General features: G+C 34.0%; 2 protein-coding genes across 3 annotated transcripts; one reads left to right on the top strand and one right to left on the bottom strand.

Annotated features, from left to right (window-relative positions):
- Positions 1 to 7342: 7342 nt before the first annotated feature.
- On the bottom strand, positions 7343 to 11118 carry LOC133307055 (GDSL esterase/lipase At5g45920). Its single transcript, XM_061507473.1, has 5 exons — positions 11002 to 11118; positions 10367 to 10603; positions 8776 to 8843; positions 8485 to 8649; positions 7343 to 7643 (listed from the first exon to the last, which is right to left on the bottom strand). Exons 1-5 carry the CDS (start codon positions 11098 to 11100, stop codon positions 7484 to 7486), a joined length of 729 nt encoding a protein of 242 aa, XP_061363457.1. The 5' UTR covers positions 11101 to 11118; the 3' UTR covers positions 7343 to 7483.
- Positions 11119 to 17529: 6411 nt separating this feature from the next.
- Positions 17530 to 22479, top strand: LOC133307060 (uncharacterized). Of its 2 annotated transcripts, none has more exons than XM_061507481.1 (8): positions 17530 to 17602; positions 18364 to 18489; positions 18560 to 18694; positions 18937 to 19029; positions 19133 to 19282; positions 19677 to 19774; positions 21356 to 21566; positions 22143 to 22479. In XM_061507481.1, the coding sequence occupies exons 2-8, from the start codon at positions 18378 to 18380 to the stop codon at positions 22226 to 22228; spliced, it is 885 nt and encodes a 294-aa protein (XP_061363465.1). In that variant the 5' UTR covers positions 17530 to 17602; positions 18364 to 18377; the 3' UTR covers positions 22229 to 22479. The 2 variants fall into 2 exon arrangements, with proteins under 2 accessions (XP_061363465.1, XP_061363464.1); XM_061507480.1 differs by lacking the exon at positions 17530 to 17602 and adding an exon at positions 17850 to 17908.
- The last annotated feature ends 4702 nt before the right edge of the window (positions 22480 to 27181 follow it).

The following is a 27181-nucleotide window of genomic DNA, read 5'->3' as shown; positions in this document are numbered from 1 at the left end:
AGATTTGGATCATTTGGTCTTCTTGGAAGTTATAGATCTTTTTCTTATATTTCCAACGGGATCAAGATTACGTCAATCGGATAAGTATAACCCAAGTTATAGATGAAATACTAAAGTAGAGTGTAATCTCCAGACCTGTGGCGCTGTTAGCGCCAAGTTGGCGCCACCAAACAGTGGATTGGCATCATTCGTGCCAAATTTGGTGTTGACGGCGCCGTAAGACAGTGGGAAGTCAGTGTTGTGAAGCTATTAGCGTGGGTTTGGCGCGCTATTAGCGCAGGACCTTACGAAATTCAACACATTTTCTTCAAAAATTCATAACTTGAGATATGGTGCTCCAAATTGAGCGCAGTTTGAACCCACGCATAGCTAATGAAGAGATCTATAATATAGTGGGAGATGAGGATAATAGAAGAAGTATAGAATTCCTTGAGTAAATAAAAAAGTGAAGGTGTTTAGTGTTGAATATCAATAAAAATGAGTTTTTAAGCCTTGTTGGTCTAAGGGGGCTACTTGGCACACTATTGTAGCAACGTATGATCTAAATAAAATTACATTAAGTGTTCCGCTCATAGTTTAAGTTATGATTACAGTTTTTTGAATTGTTTTAATTATGAAATTAATTTTAAACAAAAACGCTTCCTAACAAAAAGGAAAAAGTTTATCCATATTTTAATTCAATTGCTGTGATTGTAACTGCGTTTAATGCCATACGTAAGTTAACAAATTGGTTCTAGAATGAGGTGTTACAATAGTACCTATTTTGACACTCTATTCTATATTAATGTTTTTTATCTTGTTAACTCTTTATAATTTTTTTTGCAATTTAAATAAGATTTTTTTATTGTACTCTCTTCTTAGGAACATCAAAAGAAAATTTATGCCCTTATTACAGGAAATTCACAAATTTTATCTGAAACTGGAGAAATTTTATATGGTAAAAAATCCTTGCAAAGTTTTGGGAAGAAGAAGATACAAGGTAGCTGCTGAAGAGTATTTTTGTAAGAAGAGTAGAATAGTCATAATAAATAGAAACTTCAACACTATTAAATAGGGACTTGGATGGAAAAAAAAGTACAGGGAGATAAATGATAAAAAAAATAAAGCATAATGGGATAAATGACTGAAAAGAAAACTATATGGTAGTATTTTAACTTTTCCCTATTTTAAATAAATAATGTAATAAAATTGTTGGAAAATATGAACTTAGTAATGTACGTGCAAGCAAACTGATGCTAACCGGCAAGTGTACCGATCGAACAAGTAATAAAGTGATGAGTAAGAGTATCGTATCTACAGGGATTGTGATCGAATATCAATTAATTTTTCCTTTTAAGATAGAAAAGCTCAAAAGATCGTGGGAAGAGTTTGTGAATTTGTGTAAAATAAAATTTGAATGTAGAAACGTATTTTGATTTTATAAGATCAGAAATTGTATCAAGAATGAATTTGTAAAATATGAGAAGTTATTGTAGATAGAGTGCACTCACCGAATGATCCCCATCTTTCACTTTGGATTGATTTAAATTACTCAATTATAATAAATATTCAAACAATTTATCACCAACAACATAAATTAACTAAACCCCAATTCCTTGCAGGCTCAGTCCTTTAACCCGAATTGGAACCCCAATTCCTTGCAATGTTCATTTCGAAATTAAGCATTAACAAGATAAATTAAACGTTTGCGATAACACACACGTCTATTCCTAGCACGCATACAAATCGTTACATTATCCCCTTTCTAGATTAGAAAGCCCCAATATTCCTATCTAGGGTTCTAACCCTCAAACTATCCTCCACTATTAAATTGATCAAGTTTAACACAAAGAATAGACAATACGCATAGAATAGGAATAAAATAAATAAAACTAACCGAGAAGGATAAATCAATTCGCCGTCAAAGAGGTTCACATAGGGTTTGGGACCCTAACTATAATAAAATGGTATTAGCCAACCATAGTCATGATTGTTATACAAAAATCTGTCATAAAACTGTAAAAGAAATGGAAAAGTAGATGAAGATGAAATTTCTCTCTATCGAACTCTATGAACCCTAGCCTCTTCCGTCTCTCTATGTCTCTTTTCTTTTTAAATAACAAGACCCCTTCTTCCAAATTTGCCCTTGACAGACTTCTCAAATCGCAAACTGGCGCGTACCCGCTCCACTCTGGTGCGAGGTCGCGCCAACTTTCTGGAAAATGGCTTGGATCATCTGGTGCAAGATCGCGCCACACCCGCGCGGACCCGCGCGATATCTCTGGACTTTGGCCTGGGAATATTTTAACAATGCATCATCTGTGACTTTGTCTGGTCTTTGTCCTTCTTTCCTATATAAAAACAGCAAATATGTGAGAATATAAACTGAAATAGAAAAACTAAAATATAAAGCAAATACCTACTATAACTACTCTTTAAGGACTTAAAACTTGTTGTTTTTGTCTTGGAAAATCACATATGCCAGAGGCACATCACAAACCTTTTTCCATCTTATGTGATTAAGATAGGCAATAAAAATGGAGCAATATAGAGACAAGGACAGGAATTTTATGTGAAAATTCCCTATAAATTGAAGGGGGGTTGATGAGATCAGAGGTTCAAAATCTTCCATTGTAATAATTATAGGATTATAATCCTATAATTACAAGAATATTTTTCTTTTCAAGTATAATTCTAGACAATTACACTCGATATCTCACCTACTCGTATGATATATTAAAAAAATTTCAATAATCTAATTTGGCATAATCACCCTCATCTTTATGGTAGAACTCACTCTAGTTTGAGAAGATGATAATCTCTCAAATTCTTCACTAGAAGTTAGCTCTCTCTCTCTCTCTTAGAGGATGTCTCTTTCTTGTGGATTGTGGACACCTTAACTCATCTCTTCCTCCCTCTTATAGATGGCCAAGAGACCTCTCTTCCATGTTCTAAAATATTCACCAATTAATAAAGATGACAATCATATTTTCAATGAATGGAGCCTTGTAAAAAATCATCATGCATGAAGACATAAAGCATGTATTGTTCCAAAGTTACATTTAAATTATGTAGTTGACAAAATTCTAATTCCTTTTCTCACCTAATTAAGAAAAATCCAACACAAATAACATGATTTTAAAATCAAGAATCATGTCTAATTTTAATATTATCCGTGAAAAATCTTAATCTTTCGTTGATAGATGAATAATCAACAATTAAAATGATCATTTTCTCTTTTCTATTTTACAAGTCTTGTTACTAAATTGTTATTAAACTTGTTATTGTTGATCTATCCATGAATAACTAAGATTTTTTACACAACTTGATCATGTTAAAATGAATTTTATCTACAAATCCTTTCCCATTATAAAATTCATTTAATGTTGCATAAATATTATATGTAGTAGTGTATTGAATGATTGTTAATTGACCTTTTTTTTAGTGGTGGGGCCAAGCCCCAAAAATGTGAATTTTCATTTTATTATTATTTATTAAAATAAAATAAAATATTTAAAATAATTTAAAAAGTGTATGAAGTCAAATACAATTAAAGAATAAGATCTTTATAATTTTTAATATTTATCTTTATAGTAGTAATAGATAGATAATACATATGTAGAAATAGAAAAAAAAAAATGTAGAAGAGTACAAACATATATGCCATAGGTAGGGTTGGCAAAAACGAGCCAACCCGTCGGGTTGACTCGTATCCCGCAAAAAATGAGTCAGGTTGGGTTGGCAAAAATGAGCTGCTAATCCGGCTCGTTTCAACAACGAGCCAACCCGCGGGTCAAATCAGCCAGCTCGCGGGTTGAGTTTTTTTTTTTATAAAAAAATACAAAAATATAATATATAAAAATAGACAAAACTCACACATGTTGTCATCATTTTTCTTCATTCTCTAAACCTAAGTCCCTAATCTTCTCAATCCCTGCCATTTTTATATTGTTAGGTTGTGCTTGCTCTGCTTGGTTCAAATATCTTACCCACTTGGTAGCAAGTGGTTCTGATTGTTTCTGGATGTTGATGCAAATTTGTTGCGAACAAAATTAGAAACTAAAATATTTTGCTTTTATTTCTCATTTTGTAACCCTTTGTTTAAGCTAACGGAAGCCACATAGCTGGTGCATTAATACTACAGGGTCATTTAAATAGGCTAAAAACGAGCCAACCCGCGAGCCAATTTTCGAGCCTACTCGCGGCCAATTTTTGAACCAACTCGCGAGCTATTTTTCAAGCCAACCCACGAGCCATATTTGTGAGCCAACCCGCGAGCCAACACTAACCCGACTCGGGTCGGGTTGGGTTGGATTTTCTGGCTTGTTTTTTTTTTTTTCGAGCCAACCCTAACCCGGCTCGTTTTTTTCGGGTTGAATGCGGGTTGGGTCGGGTCGGGCCGGGTTTGCCCGTTTTGCCAACCCTAACCATAGGAGATAAAGTTATCTTCAGCAACTCTAAAACTACGACGTTTTGGGATCAAGAGAATTGATGAAGGATATTTTAGGAATTTCGTTTATTTTTTTTATTAGAGGAGCGTTATTCTTACAACCTAAAAGATTTACAACCTATTTTTTCACTATTAATTTCTGTCAATCCAACGATTATAATTTATTGAAATCAATAATTAATTAATAAATATGACCTCGTAAATCATAACCATTGGATTGAAGGAAATTAACAATGAAAAATAGGTTGTAAGCGAAAAAAAGTTATAAGAATAACGCTCCTCTTTTATTATATGAATCTTACCAAAACATCCTTATTAATTTCTCCAACTCTCAAAATGACATAATCTTGGGAGTTGCGGGAGATAACTTTATCTTCCGTGGCAGGTGAAACATTAAACCCTTAAATTTTTATTTTGGTAAGCAAACCCTTAAATATTTTACTTATTTTTATTTTAGTAAACCATCAAATAATATTCGAACAAATTTCACGTAAATAACAAGCAAGCTTGAGTTAAGCGTTGAGAATTCATGCAATTTCAGAGTCCAAACCCGTAGGAAGGCATGGCAAAGACATAATATTGTCTTAAAATGTAATTTTAAAGTAATCGGTCGAAATAGTCTCAGTTATAAAAAGTATACAGGTCTTATCCATTTAATTTTTAAATATATGCAAAATAAAAATTAAAAAATGATTCAATTACATATCACCCAACCAATTAATGGATTGATACAAAAAATTTGAAGCAAAATAGAATTATAGCCCATTACAAATACACATAACTCACATGGTTAAAAAAGTAGCATTTTAAAATCTAATAGGTTACAACCAAATCATAGGTCAAAAGGAAGAGGAAGATTTGATTCTAATTTGTTCCAAAAAAAATGGAAATCAACAAATTTACTTGATTTAAATTGGATAATAAGTTGATTTAATTATAATTAATTATCTTTATTTTTAGGAGGTAGTTATTGTTATATTTATCTTTAGAAATTTTTTTAGCATTTTAAATTTTAATTAATTTATAATTAATCTATAAAAGAGTGTTTAAGACCCTTATTGTATGAGTTGCATATTTTGTTATCTTAATAATAAAAATTTAGAATAGATTTTTTTCTCTTTTATTAAATCTCAACTTTTTGTCAATCGTTTTTTATAAGCTTTTGTATCATTTAATATCAAAGCATTAAGTTGCTTTCAACCAATGAATGAACAAAATCACGAAAGTCATGAATAACAAAGTCGTGATGGCAAAAGACGTGAATTCATTCTTAAATAAAACAAATAATCGCATCAGATAGATCAACGAGATTAAAAATGAAAAACTTAAAAGACGAAACCAAAAATCTAAATGACAACTTATATGGGCGCAAAACATGCAAATCCAAAATTTGAAGCTACGACTTGCACGATTGCACGAATAAAGTTAGACATTGAATATAAAGAAAGAATGAAATTAGATGACATATTTGATAACGAAGAGAAATATAATTAAAAAGTACAAACCGGAAGACGGTGCTCTTCTCAGAATATCAAGATAAAAATCAAGATTTCTGACACTTCAACTTACGATATGATATTTTTTATGATATTAAAAAACTCAAAAGTTGCAAATTATCTCCTGTAAGTTATATGATATTTTTATTTTCTAATGAATATGTTATACACCATGTTCTATATTATTAGGAAAATATTTATAATTTTTTCTTAATGCAATTAGATGAATTTACTTATATTCTAAGAAGAGTACATATTAATTATCTGCAACTAAGATTTGTGGCAAGTGGCAACATTGTTTAATAGTATCTTATGCATTATGAAATATTGGTATTATTCATTAAAAAAAAAGTGGGATTCTAGAGGCATATCGAAACCTATGGAATACTCATAAAGTAATGTAAGTAGGGGTGTCAATATGGGTTTTGACACGCGGGTCGACCCGCGACACGACACGAAAATTCGTGTTCGGGTTGACCCGTAAAAAAATTCGTGTCGTGTTCGTGTTGGAAAAAATGACACGCAAAAAATTCGTGTCGTGTTCGTGTTTATGAATTCGTGTTCGTGTCGACCCGTATTATTTTTAATTATTTTTTTTATTATTATTATTTTTTAATTTTTTATTTATTTTCGATCTATTTTTTTAATTTTTTTTGTCAATTACCGTTTTGTCCCCTATTTTGCGTGTTATTCGTGTCGTGTCGTGTCAACCTGCAAAAAATTCGTGTCGTGTCAGTATTGAAGATTTTGACAAGAATGAAAATTCGTGTCGTGTTCGTGTTGATGTATTCGTGTCGTGTCGAATTCGTGTCGTGTCAACCCATATTGACACCCCTAAATGTAAGCAAAAAGCAAGAACCGCTTTTATAAGTACATTGACAAAATTTCAACCTTTTCTTTCTCCTTCACTCTGATTCTAACTCCTACCAAGTACCCTCTTAATTTACTTGTTTATGTTAAAGGCGACCCGCCAATTTTCTCCATCCCTAAAGTAATACAAATATCATCTCAACACAATAAATATCACTCCTCTAGCACTTGTACCTCATACACCAAGTGAAAATGCCCTCACACTTAGTAGAACTCACAAGGACAGAAACATTATGCCTCTTTCTCACTCAATATTAGGGAATCTTCTTCACTTGTAAATACCCTGCATTACTAATAAGGAAGCATCTTTTGTACACCAATTCTCCTCCCCTTATTCTCAGCTTACACCTGAGACCAATTGAGGGTGACTCTCCTATTAAGCTTAAATTTATAACTTTACCTCACTAGATCACTATTACATTGAAATAGTATGCCCCTCGAGCGAAACAAATCTAAATCCTACGCACAAACAATTCAATATGTGAACTCCCAAATGTATAAACTAACAGAGAAAGCATACTGATTAGCCAAGATATTGTTCTTCGCACAAATGAGACTTACAGAAAATAGTTACAACAAAAGAGGATCCAAATACTATCAGGTAATATATACTAAATTAACATATCTTTCAATAAGTACAATAAACCCACAAAAAGGGGTAGCCCTTACTGTATAATGTATCCTTCTATTACTGCTGAAATGCCTTCAGAGGGTCATTAGGGTCGATATCAGATACTAGTGGCAGATCAACTGGCATAGATTCTAGACTCAAGCCTTCATCTCTCAGCTTCATGATTACCTCCTCAAAAACAACTCGATTGCCACTTTGTGTGAGATGCAAACCATCACTGCGTTTCAGTTAACACAATCATATATTCATGTCACACTCTTATCATGGCTGGTGTTGGCACCAAGCAAGACACTGAAACTTTCTATGTTCTCGGAAAACGAAATTTTCTCAGTTCATTATACCATTTTATGGCTTAGTACTATGTTATCAGTAGTCTTTACATCTTTAATCAAACCATATACCCAGTAAGGAATGACATTCAGAACAAACTTTACAAAATTACAGTCAGTGCTGCACTTTGATATACATTTCAGAAATCAAGTCAGCAATGAAAACCTCATAAGCTTTTTATATTTTGCAATATTGATAATTCAGCCCACATCCAATTATATTACAAGAAACGGGCATCATGTTCATTAGCATGTAAAGCATAATAAGCTATCACATAAAGGCCCAAAAAATGGTTTTGCACAGCAACCCTATATGCAAGAAGCATTTAAGTTTGAAGCATGGACAACTCACAAGCACACTTTACCTCATACCATTTGGTCATAGAGGATTTAATACCATGTCAAGTTACATCTCTCCTAAAAGTTTAAGGCTTTAAGTTATCAGAGGAAGGCCCGGGAATGATTTTGTATCTTTAACATACCACCTTTTACAACTCCTCGTCGGGCTCGAAACATAGACTATGCACATCAAGAATGAGGGTAGTAGGAATCAAAATCCTTACTACTTGGTTATATAGGCTCTGATACTATTCAAGGAATAACTCCTAAAAGCTTAACTATTAGGTGAAACCTGTCAATGGTTTTTGAATGTCTTAACAATTTACAGAAACAGAATGACTAAATCAAAATGCAGTCAATGAAGATAAAATTGAAAAAAGCTACAGATACCTTAAATACTCTTTCCTCCAGTCAGGGTACTGCTGCATTTTGGTCCAGAGATCAATCACAGGGATTCCACATTCTCCAGCCACAGCAATGCATACTCTAGCATACTCACCAGCAGCTTCATTTGTCCTCTCAGGGAGACCCTGTGGATCATCTACATATGGATATCTGCAACAGATTTTTAGAAAAACTTCGGGTTTAACCTCTGTTGTGTGTCTAAAATCTAAATTTTTTAGTTAAAGAAAACTCGGTAAGCAGAGACAGCATGAAGAATGAAGGCTCAATAGACCATACCTAACACGTGCATCCTCATCAATTGGAGGAGGTGTTATGAGGAGAACATGGGTTGTTGGCCATTGCTTCTGAAATTCAAAGGAAAGTTTACATGATATATAAAAAGTAGAAAGGAATGAAATATATACAAATTTGAGAAAAAAAATCAAAACCAAGGGAAAAAGGTTAAATGGAATCTCCTCCATCTTAAGGCACATGAAACAGGCACCCCTTTCATGTTTTCCTATATTAAAAGCTTCAAAGTTATTCTAATCTAATTGATTCTAGGAAAAACTACACAGTGATATAGAAACAGCGAGGACAGGTTTGTTTTTCAGATGATGATTGAGTCTTGTAGTTTATGATAGGCATTATCCAAGTGCAATTGATGACCGACAAAATAGGTTCCTCGGAGTCAGAATCAAACACTGAAAACATAACAGAGATATTGGTAACGCAAAATGTTAAGTTCAGTAAGTCCAGAAGGCAGTAGTGTTGATCAAAGCATCAAACCCCAACAGTCATGCTTGGTCTTATAAATCAAAGGAAAATTTACTGCCTTTGCCAATAGCCAGGTCCTGAACACTAAAAAAATAAAAAGGGAAAAAAAAATCCCTTTCATTTTAGAGATTTACATATCACAATCAACTTATTGATCCCACCTTTCAGATAACTATATGGGGTTTTGGAATTGTCCAAAACACACAAGTAGCATCTACTTTCTCTATTTCGTCCCTTATTACTTTTACTGATTAATAGTACACATTCTTGAAACATAATTATATCTTCCCATTAAAATAAAGTACCCCGGTATAAGAGTCAGCATTCATTAAGCCCGTGGGCCTCCCAAGACTCGATAACCCTCATCGAGGAACGGTCAGCTGACGTTTTAATCCTAAATGAGGCACCACTCTTTCCACTCCTAAAGCAAATGTGGGTCTTCCAAAATCCTATCTTACTTGCATGCCCAAGAGCTAGAAAAACATATAATATACATGGCTTAAATATAAATAAAATTTTAGCACCCACAAATAATTGCATGGGCACCAATTAAAGAAGAAAAAAGAAAGCCACAAGATTTAGGTTGTGAAAACAACTCTTAGTAGCCTCCTTCAGTCCAATCTACGGACCCTTGCCAGTCCCAAAGGAGAACTTCTTAAAAGTGTTACTTTACACAAACAGGTCGTGCAAATTCCACTACCATAAAAGCAAGGATTCAGAAACTTTTTCACAGCATATCGGGATCAAGGGGCAAATACAAACAAAGACAGGCACGCTCACCCTTTTTCACACCTTATTTTAATTTTGTAATAACTTTCCGTCAAAAGCTTTTTACATCGCAATTTTCAAGGGTCCCCATGACCATCTTTGACCACCCAGACGAAGAAACAGTCATCATAATATACAACCCCACCAAATGAGAAATAATTAATCCTTTTACAACATGAATTGGAACAGTGTTGGCTCCAGAGCACGCTATCAAACACAATGGGTCAAAAGCCTTTTGTGTCATTCTAAAACAGTGACCCATTTTCTGGGTTTCAAGACCGTGCAACTTTTGCCTAATCATTTGAACGTTTGTTGCTACAAACACACACAGAGATGAGCTTACCTTGAAGAAGGTCACAATGGAGTGAAGGTTCTGCTTATATTCAATGAGAGGCACGTGTTGAAAACCAGAGCTTCTATCTGGAAGGCTAGCATCGTTGGCCCCAAAGAAAACAGTGACAGCAATTGGTGCTTTATCAATTCCTCCATCACCTTCTTGTGTTGCAGGGAAAACCCTCTCCAACACCTTCAACACCCACCTTGTGTTGTAGCCACTATATCCTCTGAGCACCACATCTACCTGATCATTATCATCATCATCATTGTCATCAACCCCATTTACAAAAGCTTCAAACTTCACATAAAAAATCATCTTGCCCATTAAGGAAAAAATGAAAAAATAAATACAATCTCATTCCACATCCACCTTAACACCATCAACCCCATTTAGAAAAGCTTGAAGCTTTTCATGAAAGCCATCTTACCCATTAAGGTGAAAATGATAAAAACAAAAAAAGAGCATAAATACAATCAGAAACATTCACTTCCATTCCACATCTACCTGAATCTCATCAACCCCATTTACAAAAGCTTCAAACTTCACATGAAAAGCACCTTTCCCACGAAGGCAAAAATGAAAAATAAAATAAAAAATCAAAGCATTCACTGTCATTCCAAATTCTTCATAAAATTCAATACCGTGCGGGAGAAATGATTGGCAAGAGAAGCACCCCATCCACCTTCAGCGAATGAGGCCTCTGTGATTGAATCACCGAAAAGATAAATCTTTGGCCTCATGTTTTGCTTCACAGAAATGTCCGTTTGAAAGTGCTTCAGCTTGATCAGCACTCAACACCTTAACTCGTCGTACGGTGCATAAAACCTGCGGGGCACGAATCCACGTACACTCAATTGTTGCTGTTTAAATAAAGGTTGCAATACAAACTTTGATAAAAGGGAAAAATACCAAAAACAAAAAAAACAAAGGTTGTAATAATTTATTCGGGCATAGTGGTAATTGGATTTTCCAATGGATTCGATTTATGGAATATTCTATGGGGCGTTTGGTTGGTGGATATTTTTTTTTTAATTCTCGAGAAATTGATATGCAAAAAAATTTATGAGAAAATCGGAATCCGGATTTCATTTTTAGGAAGAAAAATATCAACTTAAATGCAACTTGATTTTTATGATTGTTAAAAATGAAATTCAGGAAACTTGTATTTCATTCATTCATACTTTACCTCTCTTAATGAGGTGTATTTATACAAGAATTAATAACAACTTATACAAGATAAACGGCAACCTACTAACAACTTCTACTAATCTAAATAATTTGTTCCTATCTAGTAGTAACAGTGTTACAAAATAATTTCAATCTTCAACCCTCCCCCTCAAGTTGGCTCATGGATATCAACCATGCCCAACTTGCCAATGATTTCTTCAAACATTTTCCCTGTGACAGCTTTTGTTAATACATCAGCAAGTTGCTCCTGTGATCGAACATGAGGAATCTGAATTATTTGATTATCAATCTTTTCCTTTATAAAGTGCCTATCCACTTCACATGTTTAGTTCTATCATGTTGGACTGGATTGTGTGCTATCTCCACAGCTGCTTTATTGTCACAAAAGAGACTTATTGGTTTATCATATTTTATTCCCAAATCAGCTAGAATGTTTCTCACCCATAACAGTTCACAAACACCATAAACAATGCCTCTGAATTCTGCTTCAGCACTGGATCTTGCTACTACCTTTTGTTTTTTGCTTCTCCATGTGACCAGATTTCCTTCTACAAAGGTGAAGTACCCTGAAGTTGAATGCCTTGTGGTTTTATCACCAGCCCAATCTGAGTCTGTGTATCCTTCAATGCATGCTCTATTATTTTTTGAGAATAAAAGACCTTTCCCTGGAGATCCTTTGAGATATCTCAAAATACGGTAAACTGCCTTCATATGTTCTTCACTAGGAGAGTGCATGAATCTACTTACAATGCTTACAGAATACGCAATGTCAGGTCTAGTATGTGATAAATAAATTAACTTTCCTACTAACCTTTGATATCTGCCCTTGTCTACTTCAATCTGATCTGGATAAATGCCCAAAGAATTATTCATTTCCATCGGAGTATCAGCAGGCTTGCAAGCCAGTAAACCAGTCTCAGATAAAAGATCTAAAATATATTTTCTTTGAGACAGAAATATACCTTGATCAGACCTTGCAATTTCTATCCCAAGGAAGTATCTTAGAGGACCTAGATATTTCATTTCAAATTCAGCAGCCAATTTCTTCTCAAGTAGCTTCATTTCTTCTACATCATCCCCTGTCAACACCATATCATCTACATAAACAATGAGTATTGTCACCTTTCCTCTGTTATGTTTTATGAATAATGTGTGATCCGAGTTGCTCTGCTTATAACCAAACTTTTTCATTGCCAATGAGAGCCTTCCAAACCATGCTCTTGGTGATTGTTTAAGGCCATAGAGAGCCTTTTCCAGTTTGCACACCATATTCTCCTTTGAAGATGTTAGCTTCACTCCAGGTGGAATTTCCATGTAGACTTCCTCTTCTAAGTCACCATTCAAAAATGCATTCTTTACATCGAACTGTTTTAAGGGCCAGTCTCTGTTCGCAGCAATGGATATCAAGATTCTAATTGTATTAAGTTTAGCTACCGGAGCAAACGTGTCTTGATAGTCAACTCCATACTTTTGTGTATATCCCTTTGCTACAAGTCTCGCTTTATACCTGTCAATACTTCCATATGCTTTTAGCTTCACAGTATATACCCATTTGCACCCAATTGTCTTCTTCCCACTTGGTAAAGAGGCTAATCTCCAAGTTTTATTATGCTGAAGAGCTTCCATCTCAATATTCATTGCTTGTTTCCACCTAGGATCTTCCAAAGTCTCCTGCACACTATTAGGAATATATACAGTAGATAATTGATCAACTGTTAGAGCATATGATCTAGATAGCCTATGAGATGACACATAATTACTAATAGGATACTTTACTTTAACTTTTGGATCTGGTTCATAAGCAATTTTGTGTTTGCCTTTATTTGGTCTCTCTGATTTTCGGGTCTGCACACTGTTAGGAGCAGCAGAAACAGAACAATCTGTATTAGGAGCAAGGGTTAGTTTGGTTCTGTCTTCAGAATTATGCACAATGGGTAATTCAGAAGGATTTGGTAATTCGGTTATGGGTTCAGAATTATGCAGACTAGGTAATTCACTTGGACACGGTGTCTCATTGGGCACAGATGGACTTGCATCATTCAGATTTGTTTGTGGAGGTTCACAGGTTCCTGTAGTCGAAGAATCTGGATAAGTGTCTGTTAGCTGATGATTTGTGGTAGAAGGTACATAAATTGTAGAAGTAGATAGCCAGAAATCTTCTTCTCTATTATTCTGGATCTCCCCCTGAGAAGAAGAGGAAACTCCCCCTGTATAGAAGGCTTCAGATTCCTGAAAGGAGACTTCAAGAGTAATATGCATTTTGTGAGTTGTAGGATCAAAACATCGATAACCCTTTTGAAGATCAGAATATTCAACAAAGATGCATTTCTTAGCATAAGGATCAAGTTTATTTCGTAAAGGTTTGGGTATATGAACATAAGCAGTGCACACTCTAGGTTCAAGATTCATTACATGAGGTATGGAAAAAAAAGATTCAAGTTTTTTTTGTGGGGTGAGAAAATTGAGGAACTACAAGGAGTACGATTAATAAGGTAAGCTGCAGAAAGGACTGCCTCTCCCCAGTAAGAAGAAGGTACATTCATTTCAAATAAAGATGCTCTTGTTACCTCTAACAAGTGCCTGTTTTTTCTCTCAGCTAATCCATTTTGCTGAGGTGTGTAGGTACATGAAGTCTGATGTTTAATACCTTTAGAGTCTAAGAATTCAGAAAATAGGTTGTTCTTATATTCCAGCCCATTATCGGATTGGAGGATTTGAATGGAACTGTTAAATTGGGTTTGAACCATATTCCAAAATTTCTGAAAAACAGAGAAGACTTCATTTTTATGTTTGAGTAAGGAAATCCACATCATGCGAGTACACTCATCAATAAAAGAGACATAATAATAAGCGTGAGAAAAAGAAGGGACTTTAGAAGGGCCCCAGACATCAGAGTGAATAACTTGAAATGGGATAACACTTTTATTCAGACTGGGATAAAAGGGAATTCGATGGCTTTTAGCCTTCTTACAAGTAGAACAGTGAAAATCAGAAGGATTACATTTAGAAAATAAATTAGGAAACAACTTTTGAAGATACTGGAAAGAGGGATGTCCAAGTCTTTTATGCCAAAGCCAAATTGGGGAATGCAGAGGATCAAAAGTGTGAGTCACAGACGCTGTAGATTGCAAGTCAGGTCCACGATCAAAAACCTCAAAAAAATAAAGGTTGTTACGCTTAACACCAGAGCCAAGAATCACTTGTGTTTGGACGTCCTGAAATACACAAAAAGTTGGGCAAAAAATAACTTTGCAATTAAGCTCAGACACAAGTTTACTCACAGACAGCAGATTGAATTCGAGAGAGGGAACCACCAGAACAGAATTTAGAGTAATATTCTTAGATAAAGTTAAAGTACCCTGACCAGTAATATAAGCAGATCCACCATTAGCAGTAGTTATGGTAGATTTATTACAAGAAGAATAATGTGTTAACAGAGAGGCATCACGAATCATATGGTCTGACGCGCCAGAATCAATTATCCAAGATAAATTCCTATAGTTAGAGGAGAGTGCAGGAATGTTACCTAAAATACCTTCGTACACCGCATTGGCTTGAGGAATAGAAGATGAATCATGATCAGAAGAGGACTGCAGAGCTTTGGAGATGACCTTCCGTCGTGGTCGTTTTGTAAAGTCCCACCACTCTGGGTATCCGATGATCTCATAGCAACGGTTCTTAGAATGGCCAGAATCGCCACAGTGAGAGCAGAGAAGCATCTTGGCAGAGGATGTATCCTTCCGAGGTTTTTGAGTCGGGTGTGCAGAGGGAGCACGAGGAACATGAGATAAGAAAACAGAGGACTCCGTTGTAGAGGCAGGGCGACCCATCGTGACACGTTGCTGATGTGCACGACGGACCAGTGCATATGTGCTCTCAAGATCCAATTTGGGATCTTTACGAAGAATTTCACCTCGGACCTGGTCGAAGTCTGAGTCCAAGCCACTCAAAAAAATATAGACACGCAGCCGATCCATGGAAGAGTGCGTCTGAACTACAGCATCGACGGTGGCCGCAGAGGAGATCATACGGTGATCGATTTCTTGAAAGATGGAGAAGAGCTCATTATAATAGACGGAGAGAGGACGTCCGGTCTGTTTTGTGGAGAAAGATCGTTGATGGAGTTCAAATAGACAAGTTTCATCCGATCCATCATAGAACATTCGTTGAGCTGCAGTCCAGATTTCGTGAGCTGACTCCAAGCGAATGAAACGCTGCATAAGAGAGGGGTTCATGGATTCGATGAGCCAACTCTTGACCCTTTTGTTTTCAGTGACCCAAACATCATAGGTTGGATCGTTCGTCGGCGACTTCGCCGTATCACCAGTAAGATACCCAGTCTTATTTCGGGCACCAATACGCATGTCCATGAGCTGAGACCAAAGTGGGTAGTTTGATTCATCCAGGATGACGGTGACGGGAAAAGAGGAGTTGTCCTGCTAAATAATGATGTTGGATTGTGGTGGAGGGGAAGGGTTTGTGACTGGAGGAGGGGTAGAGTTTTCGTCGTCTTCCATTGTTGAGAGGTTAGGGATTTGGAATTTTCCAGAAGAAAGGGGCAAAGAATTGCGGGTCGGGTAAGGTCAAAGGCAAAAAACCGAAAAAGAAAATATGGGTTTAGGAAAAAAACACGGGTCAGGTACGAGGAAAAAAATAAAGTAAAGGAGGCAGAAGCAAGGTGGGGCTATCTGGGTCCTGGATCTTAACACAATGATACCATGTTAAAAATGAAATTCAGGGAACTTGTATTTCATTCATTCATACTTTACCTCTCTTAATGAGGTGTATTTATACAAGAATTAATAACAACTTATACAAGATATACAACAACCTAGTAACAACTTCTACTAATCTAAATAATTTGTTCCTATCTAATAGTAACAGTATTACAAAATAATTTCAATCTTCAACAATGACTAAAATAACCCTATCTTTTCGATTTATCTCTAATTTTTATGGGCGCAACCCCTAATAAATTGTTCCGGTTGGAAAAATAATTATCTAAGGGATTAGTGTTTTGTTTTTTAAATAAAATAAAATAAAATTATTTTAATCAATTCTACAATGAGATCGTAGCGGAAGAAAGCAAGAGTTTTTTTTTAATTTAAATATTAAATAAATAATAATAATTTTAACTAAAATGATAGTATTTTAAAAAGACAAATATTTTTTTTCAATATTTACTAAATAATTATCTAAAATACTTTTAAAGTTTAAATAACGTTAAAATAAATTATTTCAAATACTTTATAAACAAATGTACTTAAACATAGGAATTATATGTTAAAATCACATTATATGTTAAAATCACACTAAAATTTAAATTTAACTAAAAATTACACTTCATTTTTTATTATTAATTATTAGCTTAACATTCTTCAATATTTTATAAAAATAAAATTATTAATTAATAAATACTTATATATATTATAACAAAAATGTTTTAAAGCCAAATAATTTAATGACTTTTTTCGTAAAATTAAATTATTGTTCTTAACATTAATTCAAAAAAGGTATATTCTAAAAAATATAAATACCTATAATCCATTTTTTATTTATTTTATTTTTATCAAAAAATTATAAAATACATATTTACTAATTAATATATATGACCCCATAAATTATAATCGTTAAATTGATAAAAATTAACAATTAAGATTTGGTTACAAAAAATTATAAACAAAAAGAAATTATAAATATAACCTCTCGTGTATATAATTTAGATACAGGGAACGATCACGAGATATTTGAATTTGAGCTTAGTGGTTAATTTTATATTTATAATAGAATTATTCATAATTTTAATTTTTCCATTACAATTAATTTCAAACGTTGTCATAATCACTGAAATAGTAGCAAACACAAACAGTAATTAACAAGAGTGACATAAAACGGTGTCATGTGTTAGACTTAGATACCTAATTGTTAGGAATTAGGGATATAGAATCAGAAAGAGTCAACTTAATAATTTCCTAAACCCTACTGAAGTGCACAACGATGCGTTTAAACTTTGGAGTGGGTTTAGTCCTTTTGATTTCCTTTGTCGCTCGACGTGTATGTCTTCTTCCTCCGTGTTGTTAGCCTTTCTTTCTTAACACTTTCTTAACGTGTTTTATTAATCTTGTTTCACGTAAGATAGTAATCTTATATTGTAGAGAGAACATAGGTGAGTCCTACTATTAAAAATAAAAATAAAAATAAAAAATTAGATAAAATACGAAAATTGGAGTGAAAGAAGATGAAATATAGAATATGAGCAAAAGATAGTAATATTTCTCTTTTTCAACATGCGTTTAAACAATGATAATGTTAGGGTTTGCACCTTCCTTTCTTAACACTTCACACTTTTCCCCTTTCAAGGTGGTTTTTCTCAGTTTTCTATTTCGCTCTATTCACCTGGTCTCTTCAATTTTTTTAAAGTTCTTCTCTTTTCACCAAAACGGGAATTATCATTTTACACCTTTGACTGTATCTCTTATTTGTTAAACCCACTTGCATATAAAGAATTTAATTTATTAGTTACATAAGGGGTTAGATGCTAGAGAATCAATAGCTATTAGTGAGGTGTAAGATTGATTATCCTGGCCCTATAAATTATTATGACATAGTTATATTTATAAATTTTTTATTTACAAACTCTTACAAATTAGATTATGTATGGTCGAAAGTACGTTAGGTTATATTATGTGTATTTCTGAGAGTATATAGTGTAATTTGCAAAAATTAATAAATTTCTTTGTAAATGGATCCTTTCCCAATTATTATTATTATTATATTATTATTTTTTGTTTTTATTTTTGTCTGTGTTGATCCAGGTTGAATTTTCGTTATGATGAAAGTAAAGAAGGGAAAAGGAGACATACATTCTGGGGAAAAGAAGGAGAAAAGGAACATGGTGAAAAATGGTGATGTTGAGGCACATGTGACAATGAACATTGAAGGTAAATATGTTATGTTTCCATACTCCTCACGCTTTGTTTAGCTGTCCCTGAAATAAACTGGTTGTTTCAGTGGACCATGGAGTGCATGTTAGAAAGGCAGAAAAGGAGAAGCATTCTATCAACAGAAAAAGAAAGAATAAGGACAGAAATCTAGTTGGAAGACAAAGACCAAAGAGTGAAGAACTTGATTTGGAAGAGCAAAGTGGTGAGTTGATGGTTGTGTTGTGTCGGCTTGTGCTACACTGTGAATAAGATATTTTGCTGTCAATGAATGGAGAACTAGGCATTTCTTTTTTATGCTTTATTTGTATTAATATTATTTTTTCTGTCTTTGTTTCTCCCTATTCTGGCATCTAGAATACACATCTTTTATAAAATTTAAATAAAAATATGTCCAAACCGTTCATGTTGATCTTACTTTTTTCCCCAATGGCATGGATGGAGTAGTGGGAAATTGTCATTCTAAAGCTGAGGAGATCAAACTCATCAAAGACTCCGGAGAGCATAGAGATTCTGATATTGGAGCATCTCTCAAACCCTGTAATAAAAAACCTAGTCTGGTTGATTTCATTGTTGCATTATGAAATGTCACGCCTGAAGTTACACGTTCATTTTCCTCACGGAATTTATCCTTATGATGTAGGTAGGTCAAAGAAAGCTAAGAAAAAAAGGAGAAAGGAAGGAAATTTTGTAAAGGAGGTTCATAATTCACCAGAAAAGGGAGAAGAGCGTCATCTGGATGAAATTTATATTATTTCCTCCGGAGACGATGACTGCTCGAAAGGAATGAAAAGTAAGAACTGTTCATTTCAGGGCATTATTTTTCGTTTGCTTAAAAACTCTGCATATTTAAGTATCTAAAACCTTTATTTACGTTATACATATAGGATGAAGGGCGTATATTGTGCAATATTGAATTTTGCTACATAATTATTGTATTGTGAAGCCATTTACTTTGGCACATTTTGCATAAGTAATTGCCATTTTTCCTCTGTAGATCCCTGTCATCATTTGCCAACATCCGCCCCTACCTCCTTAATGTGAACGGATCTCTTAACTTCATTCTTTCAATCTGTTGACAGAAGTTAAATTGTGAAGCACCTTTGTATTCTGTGCATATTGTATGCTATTGTATATTAACTGTCCTGCCTGGTATAATTTCTGACTGGGGACTAGTCAAACTACAGAATGGATCATGGAATACCATCAAAATAGACCAGGATTGGAGGTATTGCAACATCAAATTGACAACTTTGTAACTGCTCATGAGGCAAAACTGGAAGAGGTAAATATTTTAACAATCATCCTTAAGATAAAAACAGAATGATTGGATTCTCATGTTGTCATCTTAAGCCAGTGTTTCATAATTTGACTACTTTCTGCAGATTTCTTGCAAAATGGAAGTGTCAATGGACCCTTTTTTTGTGGGGATAAGTATCATGGCATGAATTTTGGTTATATGTTGAAACCAATGTTGGTTAATATCTTATTTAATTAGAGTAACAGAGTTTGTTTCCCATACCTACCAATTCCATGGCTTTAAAAAATAACTAGTAAAAGTCCTTTTCATTCCCAAAGGAAGGCTATAACATATGAGTCCAAGTTATAATTTTTCGGGGTTTAGTATTGTCTCCATGTGGTGTGCACTTGGTGCTGTCTGCATTTGACAGAGATTTTGTTTTCTGAATAATGGTACCTAGTGATAGGTAGGGTGTTAGGATATGGAGAATCATTCCAGTTTGTATTCTGTGGAGTATGTGGCTGGAGAGGAATCGATGTATCTCTGACAGCTAAAAAATCCAAAGACACACAAAAGATTAGAAGTTCTTCTTCATTTTGTTGTCTTGTTTACAATTTGGATAATCTTTTTGTTTTCCCGTCTCTTATGTATTGTGTTTTCAGTGTAATCTGGATAAGGATGCTTTCTTTTGGCCTTCGCAGCATAAACAGTGTGACTTTCTGTATATATCATGTGTACTTGTCGTGTGCCCAATATGACTCATTAGGAAAGAAAGAAAGAAAGAGAGTTATTCACAGTTGAATGGATACCATGAATGCAGCAAGCCTACTGGCTATCTTTCCATGAAAGCACTCTGAGTGATGCTAGTGACCGATAATACTGGACTCCTCTTTCTGTTGACCAAAGTCTGTTGCTGTAGTCCAAACTCAAGAATATAATTTTGATTCATTTCTTATTATTAAGAAATAGAATTTTGGAATTTCATTTCTTCTGTTTGAAACATAATAATAATAATAACAATTTCCAGAAATTGATGGAACCTACTTTTATAAATCTGAAATTGCAGAAAACATAAATGGAGCCAAGCTCCTTACAAGATAAAATGCAGAAAATAAACCCAGAAATCTCAACTCCCAGAGATTCCCAATTTCCCCATAAGCCAATATTGAATTCATACATGCCTAAACCTCACCCTCAGATCACCCTATATAACAGCATTTCTCTCCTCTAACTAACTATTATGGACTCCTTTGCATTGCTGGACTTGGACCCACTTGTCATAACCCAACAGAGACCAAGTGAAACTCCGGGCTATTAAAAAATACTTAGATCTATATGGAATTTTGGAGGATTTGGTTCATGATAACACACAATGACATTGTTTGATCCATGTAGCTGACCCCACCTAATGAGAAAAGGCTTTGGTTGTTGTTTGATTTGAATTCCACTCGTGGTGATCTGACTGAATTGAGTTGTTTGTTGCTACTGCTGTCCCATTATGTCAAATTAGCCTCTTTTTGAGATCCTTAAATGTTTATACTTCCATATTCAAAATTAAGATATGAATGATCCCAGGTTTGTTGTGTCCTTATTTTGGTTTTCATGTAATGCTTGTGGTCAATGCAGGAAAGGAAAGAAAAAGAAACCCTTGCTGCAGAAGGGGGATGGACTGTTATTGTACACCACAAGGGTAGGAAGAAAACTACCGACTCTGAAAGTGGAATTGCTGTGGGCTCGGTTGCTCAAGCTGCTGTGGAGAATAAAATGGCCAAAAAGAAGCATAAAGAAGTTGGTCTAGATTTCTACCGCTTTCAAAAAAGAGAAGCTCAGAGAAACGGTATAACCTGTATTTCGTAATGTTTAGCCATTTTTCATATCCTACAAATCGTTTCGTTTGTGTTGAAACTTAAAATGAATAGTCAATAATTAAATATAGACCAAAAAGCATAAATATGTTATTTTAGGGGGCTTTAACGGGCATTGGAAAGATCTTATAAGTTGTTGTTTTTTTTTTCCTTATGAATTCTTCAATTCATATAATGGAAAACCATAATGCTTTTCCCTTTCTATTCTTATGCATGATTATCTTTTTGACTCTCCCTAACTTCTGTTGTGCTTAATAATTAAAACCCATTCTGTCCGTAAATTAAGATTTTATGCATGAAAACACAGCAAAAAATGTTTCTGGATGCTGGATGTTCATGAAATGAGTGTCTTGTTGCTGTTGTTTGGAATCACTCAAGGACTTTTATGATTTTTATAAAAATCTCATGCTTTATACCCCATTTTATTTCTTAACTCCAGATGCTATCGTAAATGACTTGGTTATTTTCTGTATCGATTTTCATTAAATTTTTTATATTATTTTTGTTAGTGGTGAAACTGAGATAAGCCGTTAATGCTTTGATCGCAGAGATAATGACACTGCAAAGCAAATTTGAGGAGGATAAAAAACGGCTGCAGCAGTTGAGAGCTGCCAGGAAATTTAGACCTTATTAAACAAAGATTTTTGGCATACAGGGGCGATAGTAGTTATTCTTTTTCTTTGTTGGGTTGGGGATGGGGGTATTAGTTTTGAAGTCCTGAAGTTGTATTATACCATAGCCCTCAAATTCAAAAAATTGTTTCATTTACCATTCTAATTTTTCGAAAGTAGTTGTAATTGTAAATTTAGTATAGGTAATAGTTATTTTAAATTATATGACTTTGCAGGGTTGGTGATGATGCTGCTCGTCCCTTGTGCCCGTCATTGTAACTACATTTTAGCCTGTTTGTCGAGATTGTTTTGAACATCACTACATCACCTGTCTTCGTATAATTATTTATTTACTTGATACATGCAATTTCTTGAAGGAAATGCCAAACTTTGAACAGCTATGGTTTTTCCACTGTTTCCCTTGTTTCTATTTTCTTCTAACAATTGAGTCAGCTTAGCCTTCAATAGAAATGATTATCATGGAAAGTAAGGATTATACTCTTATGATGTTGACTTTCCCTTGTCTGGTATTACATTAGGTCGTTCTCAGTCATTTACCGCTTCAATCTTACTTTGATCCACTGCAACATTACTAGCAGAAATAACATGATTCAGAAATTGCATCTCAGATAGCTAAAATTCACACTTAGATGGCTTGGCATATAACTTTTTATCTTTCAACACCTAAAACACGGTCCTCAGATGCTTCGTATGCTCCTCTTTACTTTTGAAATATATCAGGATATCATCTATGAATATTATCACGAACTGGTCCAAATACGATTTAAAAATGCGATTCATATAATCCATGAACACTGCAGAGGCATTAGTAAGCCCAAACTGTGGCCTCTGTTAATTTGATTTTGGGTATGGATTGGTTGTCTCAAAATTGTGCAATGATTGATTGCTGCAGAAAGAAGTTGATTACATTTATGAAGGAAAGGAAAAGAGAAGAGTGGAATAATTTTCAGGGTGATTCATTAAAAATTGTACTCTGGATATCCTCTCTTATTGGATGGATAGAAAGAGATGCATGAAAAATAAAAGTAATTTTGCATTTTTTATTATACTTTTTTATTTGACTAGTTATTCTTTCTTTTTTTCTTTGTTAACATCAAATAAGGTAAAGATCATTAGTTTTTCTTTTCTTTTCTTTTTATCACCTTTTCATTCTTTTGGTATCAAAGTTATATGACCATATATTACATAACAACATGTAGATGCGTATCGTCAGGAATGGTAAGAATCAACCATGGCAACCGTGATGATGCCTGGAATTCGGAACCAGGTCATGTCCCTATATTTTTTGTTGTAAATAAAAGCAAAAACAATATTCGAACGTTGTATACATTAATGAAACTCAAATGGTTCTTTGTGACAGGAATTTTCTTAGTTTAATGTTGCAAAGTTTTTACTACAATTTTAACTAAATTTGACCACTTCCAATTCGCATAAGGTCCGATTATTCTGTAACTTCAAAAAATAAGTAAATTTTATTCAATTTGAATATTTACAAATTATTTATATAAAATTAAAAGTGTTATCTTATTTAACATTTTAGAAATGAGTTTTTTCTTTTTGGCTAACTGTAACACATAAAAGGGGGCAAGGATAATTTTTTAATTTTCAGAATAAAAAAATAAAAAAATCTGTTTAATAATAAGACCTGTTTTGTAAAAAAAAAAAAATTAAAAATTGTAACTATTTTATTTTTAGAATCAAATTTAAATAATATATCTGAGTTGTTTTTGTTTTAGGTTTTTACCTTTAACTTTCAAAACAAAAAAAATATAAAAAGCACCTATTTTATTAATTGTTTTACAAAATAATTTTAAAAACCAAAAAAATCTAAAATACAATGAAACAGACAGTAAACTATCAAAGAGGGGAGTGCCAAACCAAAAGGATCTGATTGTGCGAAAAATCTAATATACTATGGAAGTAGGTACACCAGATCTATAGAAGCACGTCACGTCAGCTGCTATTATATTGAAGAGAAAAAAATAAGTTTTATATTTTATATTATATATTACCGATAGTACATAATATAAATACACCGTCGCACCCGATCTTTGGTGCATATGTAGTATAGTAGAGAAGATGCGCTCCTGATTGTGACCTAAGTTGCTATCTTGTCAGCACATAAATTACCCCCTATGCGTAGTGAAAATGACTTACCACCGTATGATTTACCCTATCTACTTCATGTCTTTGCTTATATTCCTTTTTTGGATTTTTTTACAGCCTATAACTTAGGTGTATGGTTAAGATCAGTCACCAACAATATCCATATATGCAGCTGAGGCTATAGTAACATAGACATTGATAAGTAACAAACCCGTTACAGGGAATTAAGTTGCACAAAAAATAACCATATAAGCAACTGAAGCAGTGTACCAGCACTGAATGTTTGGGAGTAACAGACATCAACACAAATCAATCTTGTTCTTTTCTGACAGATTGTAGAGCCTATTGCTCAAAGGACGACCATATTGTTAGCTCAAGGTTCCATATTGTTATGAAATATTTCTATATCTTAACCACCTACCTAAGGATTCCTTAAAGAATAATTCTTCAATTATCCTAATAATATAAAACAGTAAGGCAGCTAAATATAGAGTCTCTATCCCAACAGAAAGGAAGTTAAATCCTACTACAACTGAGAGATTTACACAAGCCCAAGAGGTAACCCTTATAAATAAGAGGTTAAAGACCCCAGGTATACACTTTCAACCTATTTACTAATACTGCCAACACTGTGCACACACTTACGTCTTGGCTATAAGCCTATTGCTTGTGCACAGTGATTGGGACATCGACTATAAGCCAAGTATACATCAGTTTATACAGTATCTCTGAGCGCATACCATACGATATAGCAATACGGTCTTTCTAAGACCGAACACATACCATAGTTTATGATGATAACAACCACATAGTAACATGACTTTGATTTTAATGCTTGATCCTATTCTTGGCCAAGTTTCTATTTATGCAGATCATTTAGAGATCCTTGATTATATTGATGAAAAGGGAATGACAACAAGAATATATACAGAATTCAAAGAAAAGCTGCCATATACCTTGTCAAATAAAGATCTAAATTTTTTTAGTGCTCTTGCTCTCACATTATCCTTCTATTCAATGAATGACACTTGTATAAATATTTTTTTTACTCTTTTCTCTCTTGAGTAATTGTCACATTTTCATTGGTTTGGATCACTGAAAGATTGATGCTCCAGGAGCACCAAAAGTCTTCTCCAAAATTCAAGGTTTCAAAATATATTCTGACAATTCTGTGCTACCAATTAAAAGCTTGAATTGCATTTTGAGAATTCTTGAGCTTATTTGTGAGGAAAAAAAAAACTTAATAGAGGGTAAAAAACCAATCTCTATTTTCAGTAAAATCTTGTGTAGCTGTTGTTAATAGCTGGTTGCTATGTACAAGTGAGTTTTGTGTTGTAAGCAGCTTGGAGAAACAAATTAAAATACTCTGAGTTTAGCTGGGAAATGACATGAGTTCCTCATTGGAGCCGAATCAGTATAAAAATCATGTTTCTAATTACTTATTTTTCTGTCAATTGGCTAATATTTCTATTAAGTTTCCAAGTGATTAATGTTTTATTAGTAACGTTTCTTGTACAGTTATTATTTTTTTTAAAAAGGATATTATGGAATTTTCTCTTAACGGAGAAGTAAGGGTGGTAGTATAATAATCTTTTTTTCTTAATGAAATGCGAGAGCGTAATTTATTTATTGTAAATACGTGCTCTAAAATTGTTAATCACATTTTGTCCTGTATAAATTAATGCTTTGATTAGAGCCGGCAAAATAGGCTCGGTTCGGCGGACCAACTCGCCAAATGGGACGAGATGGACTGAGTTTTGCAGCCCACTTTCAAAAGCGGAGTGAGGTGGGCTGGCTTATTTTTTAGCTGGATGATGACGAGATGAGACGGGGTAGGGCGGGGCGAGCCACCCACTTTGTCACCTCTAGCTTTGATGATGAGTATTTTTTTTAATAATTTATTTGGGCATTAGATTGTGCTATTGATGTAAATTAAGCTTATATATTGTTAATTTTTCTTTATTCTCTCAAAAAAGAGATGGGAGATACTCATGGAAATAATTTAATCTTGTTTCAGAAAAAATGTCTTATCTTACGAGACTAATAGTCATTGTTTGACTTTAATTTTACTATAAAGTAATGTCTCTCTTTTATGTACGTGCCTTCACCCTCGACAAATAATTATCTTTATGACTACGACATTTCATGATTAATCTAGTTGTGTCACTTTTTCCCACTACATTTGTCTGATATATCTTCATATAATATTGTTTTATTATCAATTGCACATCATGCTTTGACTCAGTCTTAATTTTTATATAACTCATGTTCTAATTTCCATTTACCCTAAGGGCCTGTTTGGTAGCCGGAAAATTTTAGCTTTTCGGAAAATCATGTTTGGAGAAGTTAGAACCCCATATTTGGTATCCAAAAATAAAAAAGTTTCCCGAACCAATATATATCCCGGCAATGTTTTTTGTGTGCAAAACTCTACACGGAGAGGAGGTCAATAGTTCCATGGATTAATTGGAATTTTTTGGTACCCGAGAAAGTGCGAAAATATTGACGAAAATAACCTTACTCCTTGGCACGATCTGTCTGAAAACAAGGGCTCCCTATGTAGTTGTTGGCATGTTTTTGGTAGAAGATCTACTCCATTGTTAGCTGCTTGGAGGTTTACCCGTCTACACATGGCAAGGTTTAATGGTATCTTGAATTTTTTGCTCCATGCATGTAGCATCTGTGGAGGGTGGAAGTCCTAATTTTTTTTTGTATTTTTGTTTTTTTGTTTTAAACAGTTTCGTATAATCGAACAACAATGACATCTGCAGAACGGTTAATCAAATGAACTTCTACTTTCAGGCGTAAATTCAAAATCTTCACAATACACAAAGTCAGAGTCCCCAAAC

Source organism: Gastrolobium bilobum, unplaced genomic scaffold (genome assembly GCF_033153095.1).
Source record: "Gastrolobium bilobum isolate Gb01-03AN ecotype WA unplaced genomic scaffold, APGP_CSIRO_Gbil_v1 utg22537, whole genome shotgun sequence".
Classification (NCBI taxonomy): Eukaryota; Viridiplantae; Streptophyta; class Magnoliopsida; order Fabales; family Fabaceae; genus Gastrolobium; species Gastrolobium bilobum.
Note: the sequence above shows the minus strand (reverse complement) of the source record. Positions and strands in the feature narration are given on the sequence as shown.

What these genes read in the sequence shown, in the direction of transcription:
- LOC133307055 (XM_061507473.1), bottom strand. Translation starts at nt 11,100, where the DNA reads ATGAGGCCAAAGATTTATCTTTTCGGTGATTCAATCACAGAGGCCTCA. An exon ending in GATGAGGATGCACGTGTTAG is followed by an intron (nt 8,650 to 8,775) that starts GTATGGTCTATT and finishes AATCTGTTGCAG; the next exon opens with ATATCCATATGTAGATGATC. An exon ending in TGGAGGAAAGAGTATTTAAG is followed by an intron (nt 7,644 to 8,484) that starts GTATCTGTAGCT and finishes ACTGAAACGCAG; the next exon opens with TGATGGTTTGCATCTCACAC.
- LOC133307060 (XM_061507481.1), top strand. Translation starts at nt 18,378, where the DNA reads ATGATGAAAGTAAAGAAGGGAAAAGGAGACATACATTCTGGGGAAAAG. An exon ending in CTGCTCGAAAGGAATGAAAA is followed by an intron (nt 19,283 to 19,676) that starts GTAAGAACTGTT and finishes GTCAAACTACAG; the next exon opens with AATGGATCATGGAATACCAT. An exon ending in AAGAGAAGCTCAGAGAAACG is followed by an intron (nt 21,567 to 22,142) that starts GTATAACCTGTA and finishes CTTTGATCGCAG; the next exon opens with AGATAATGACACTGCAAAGC.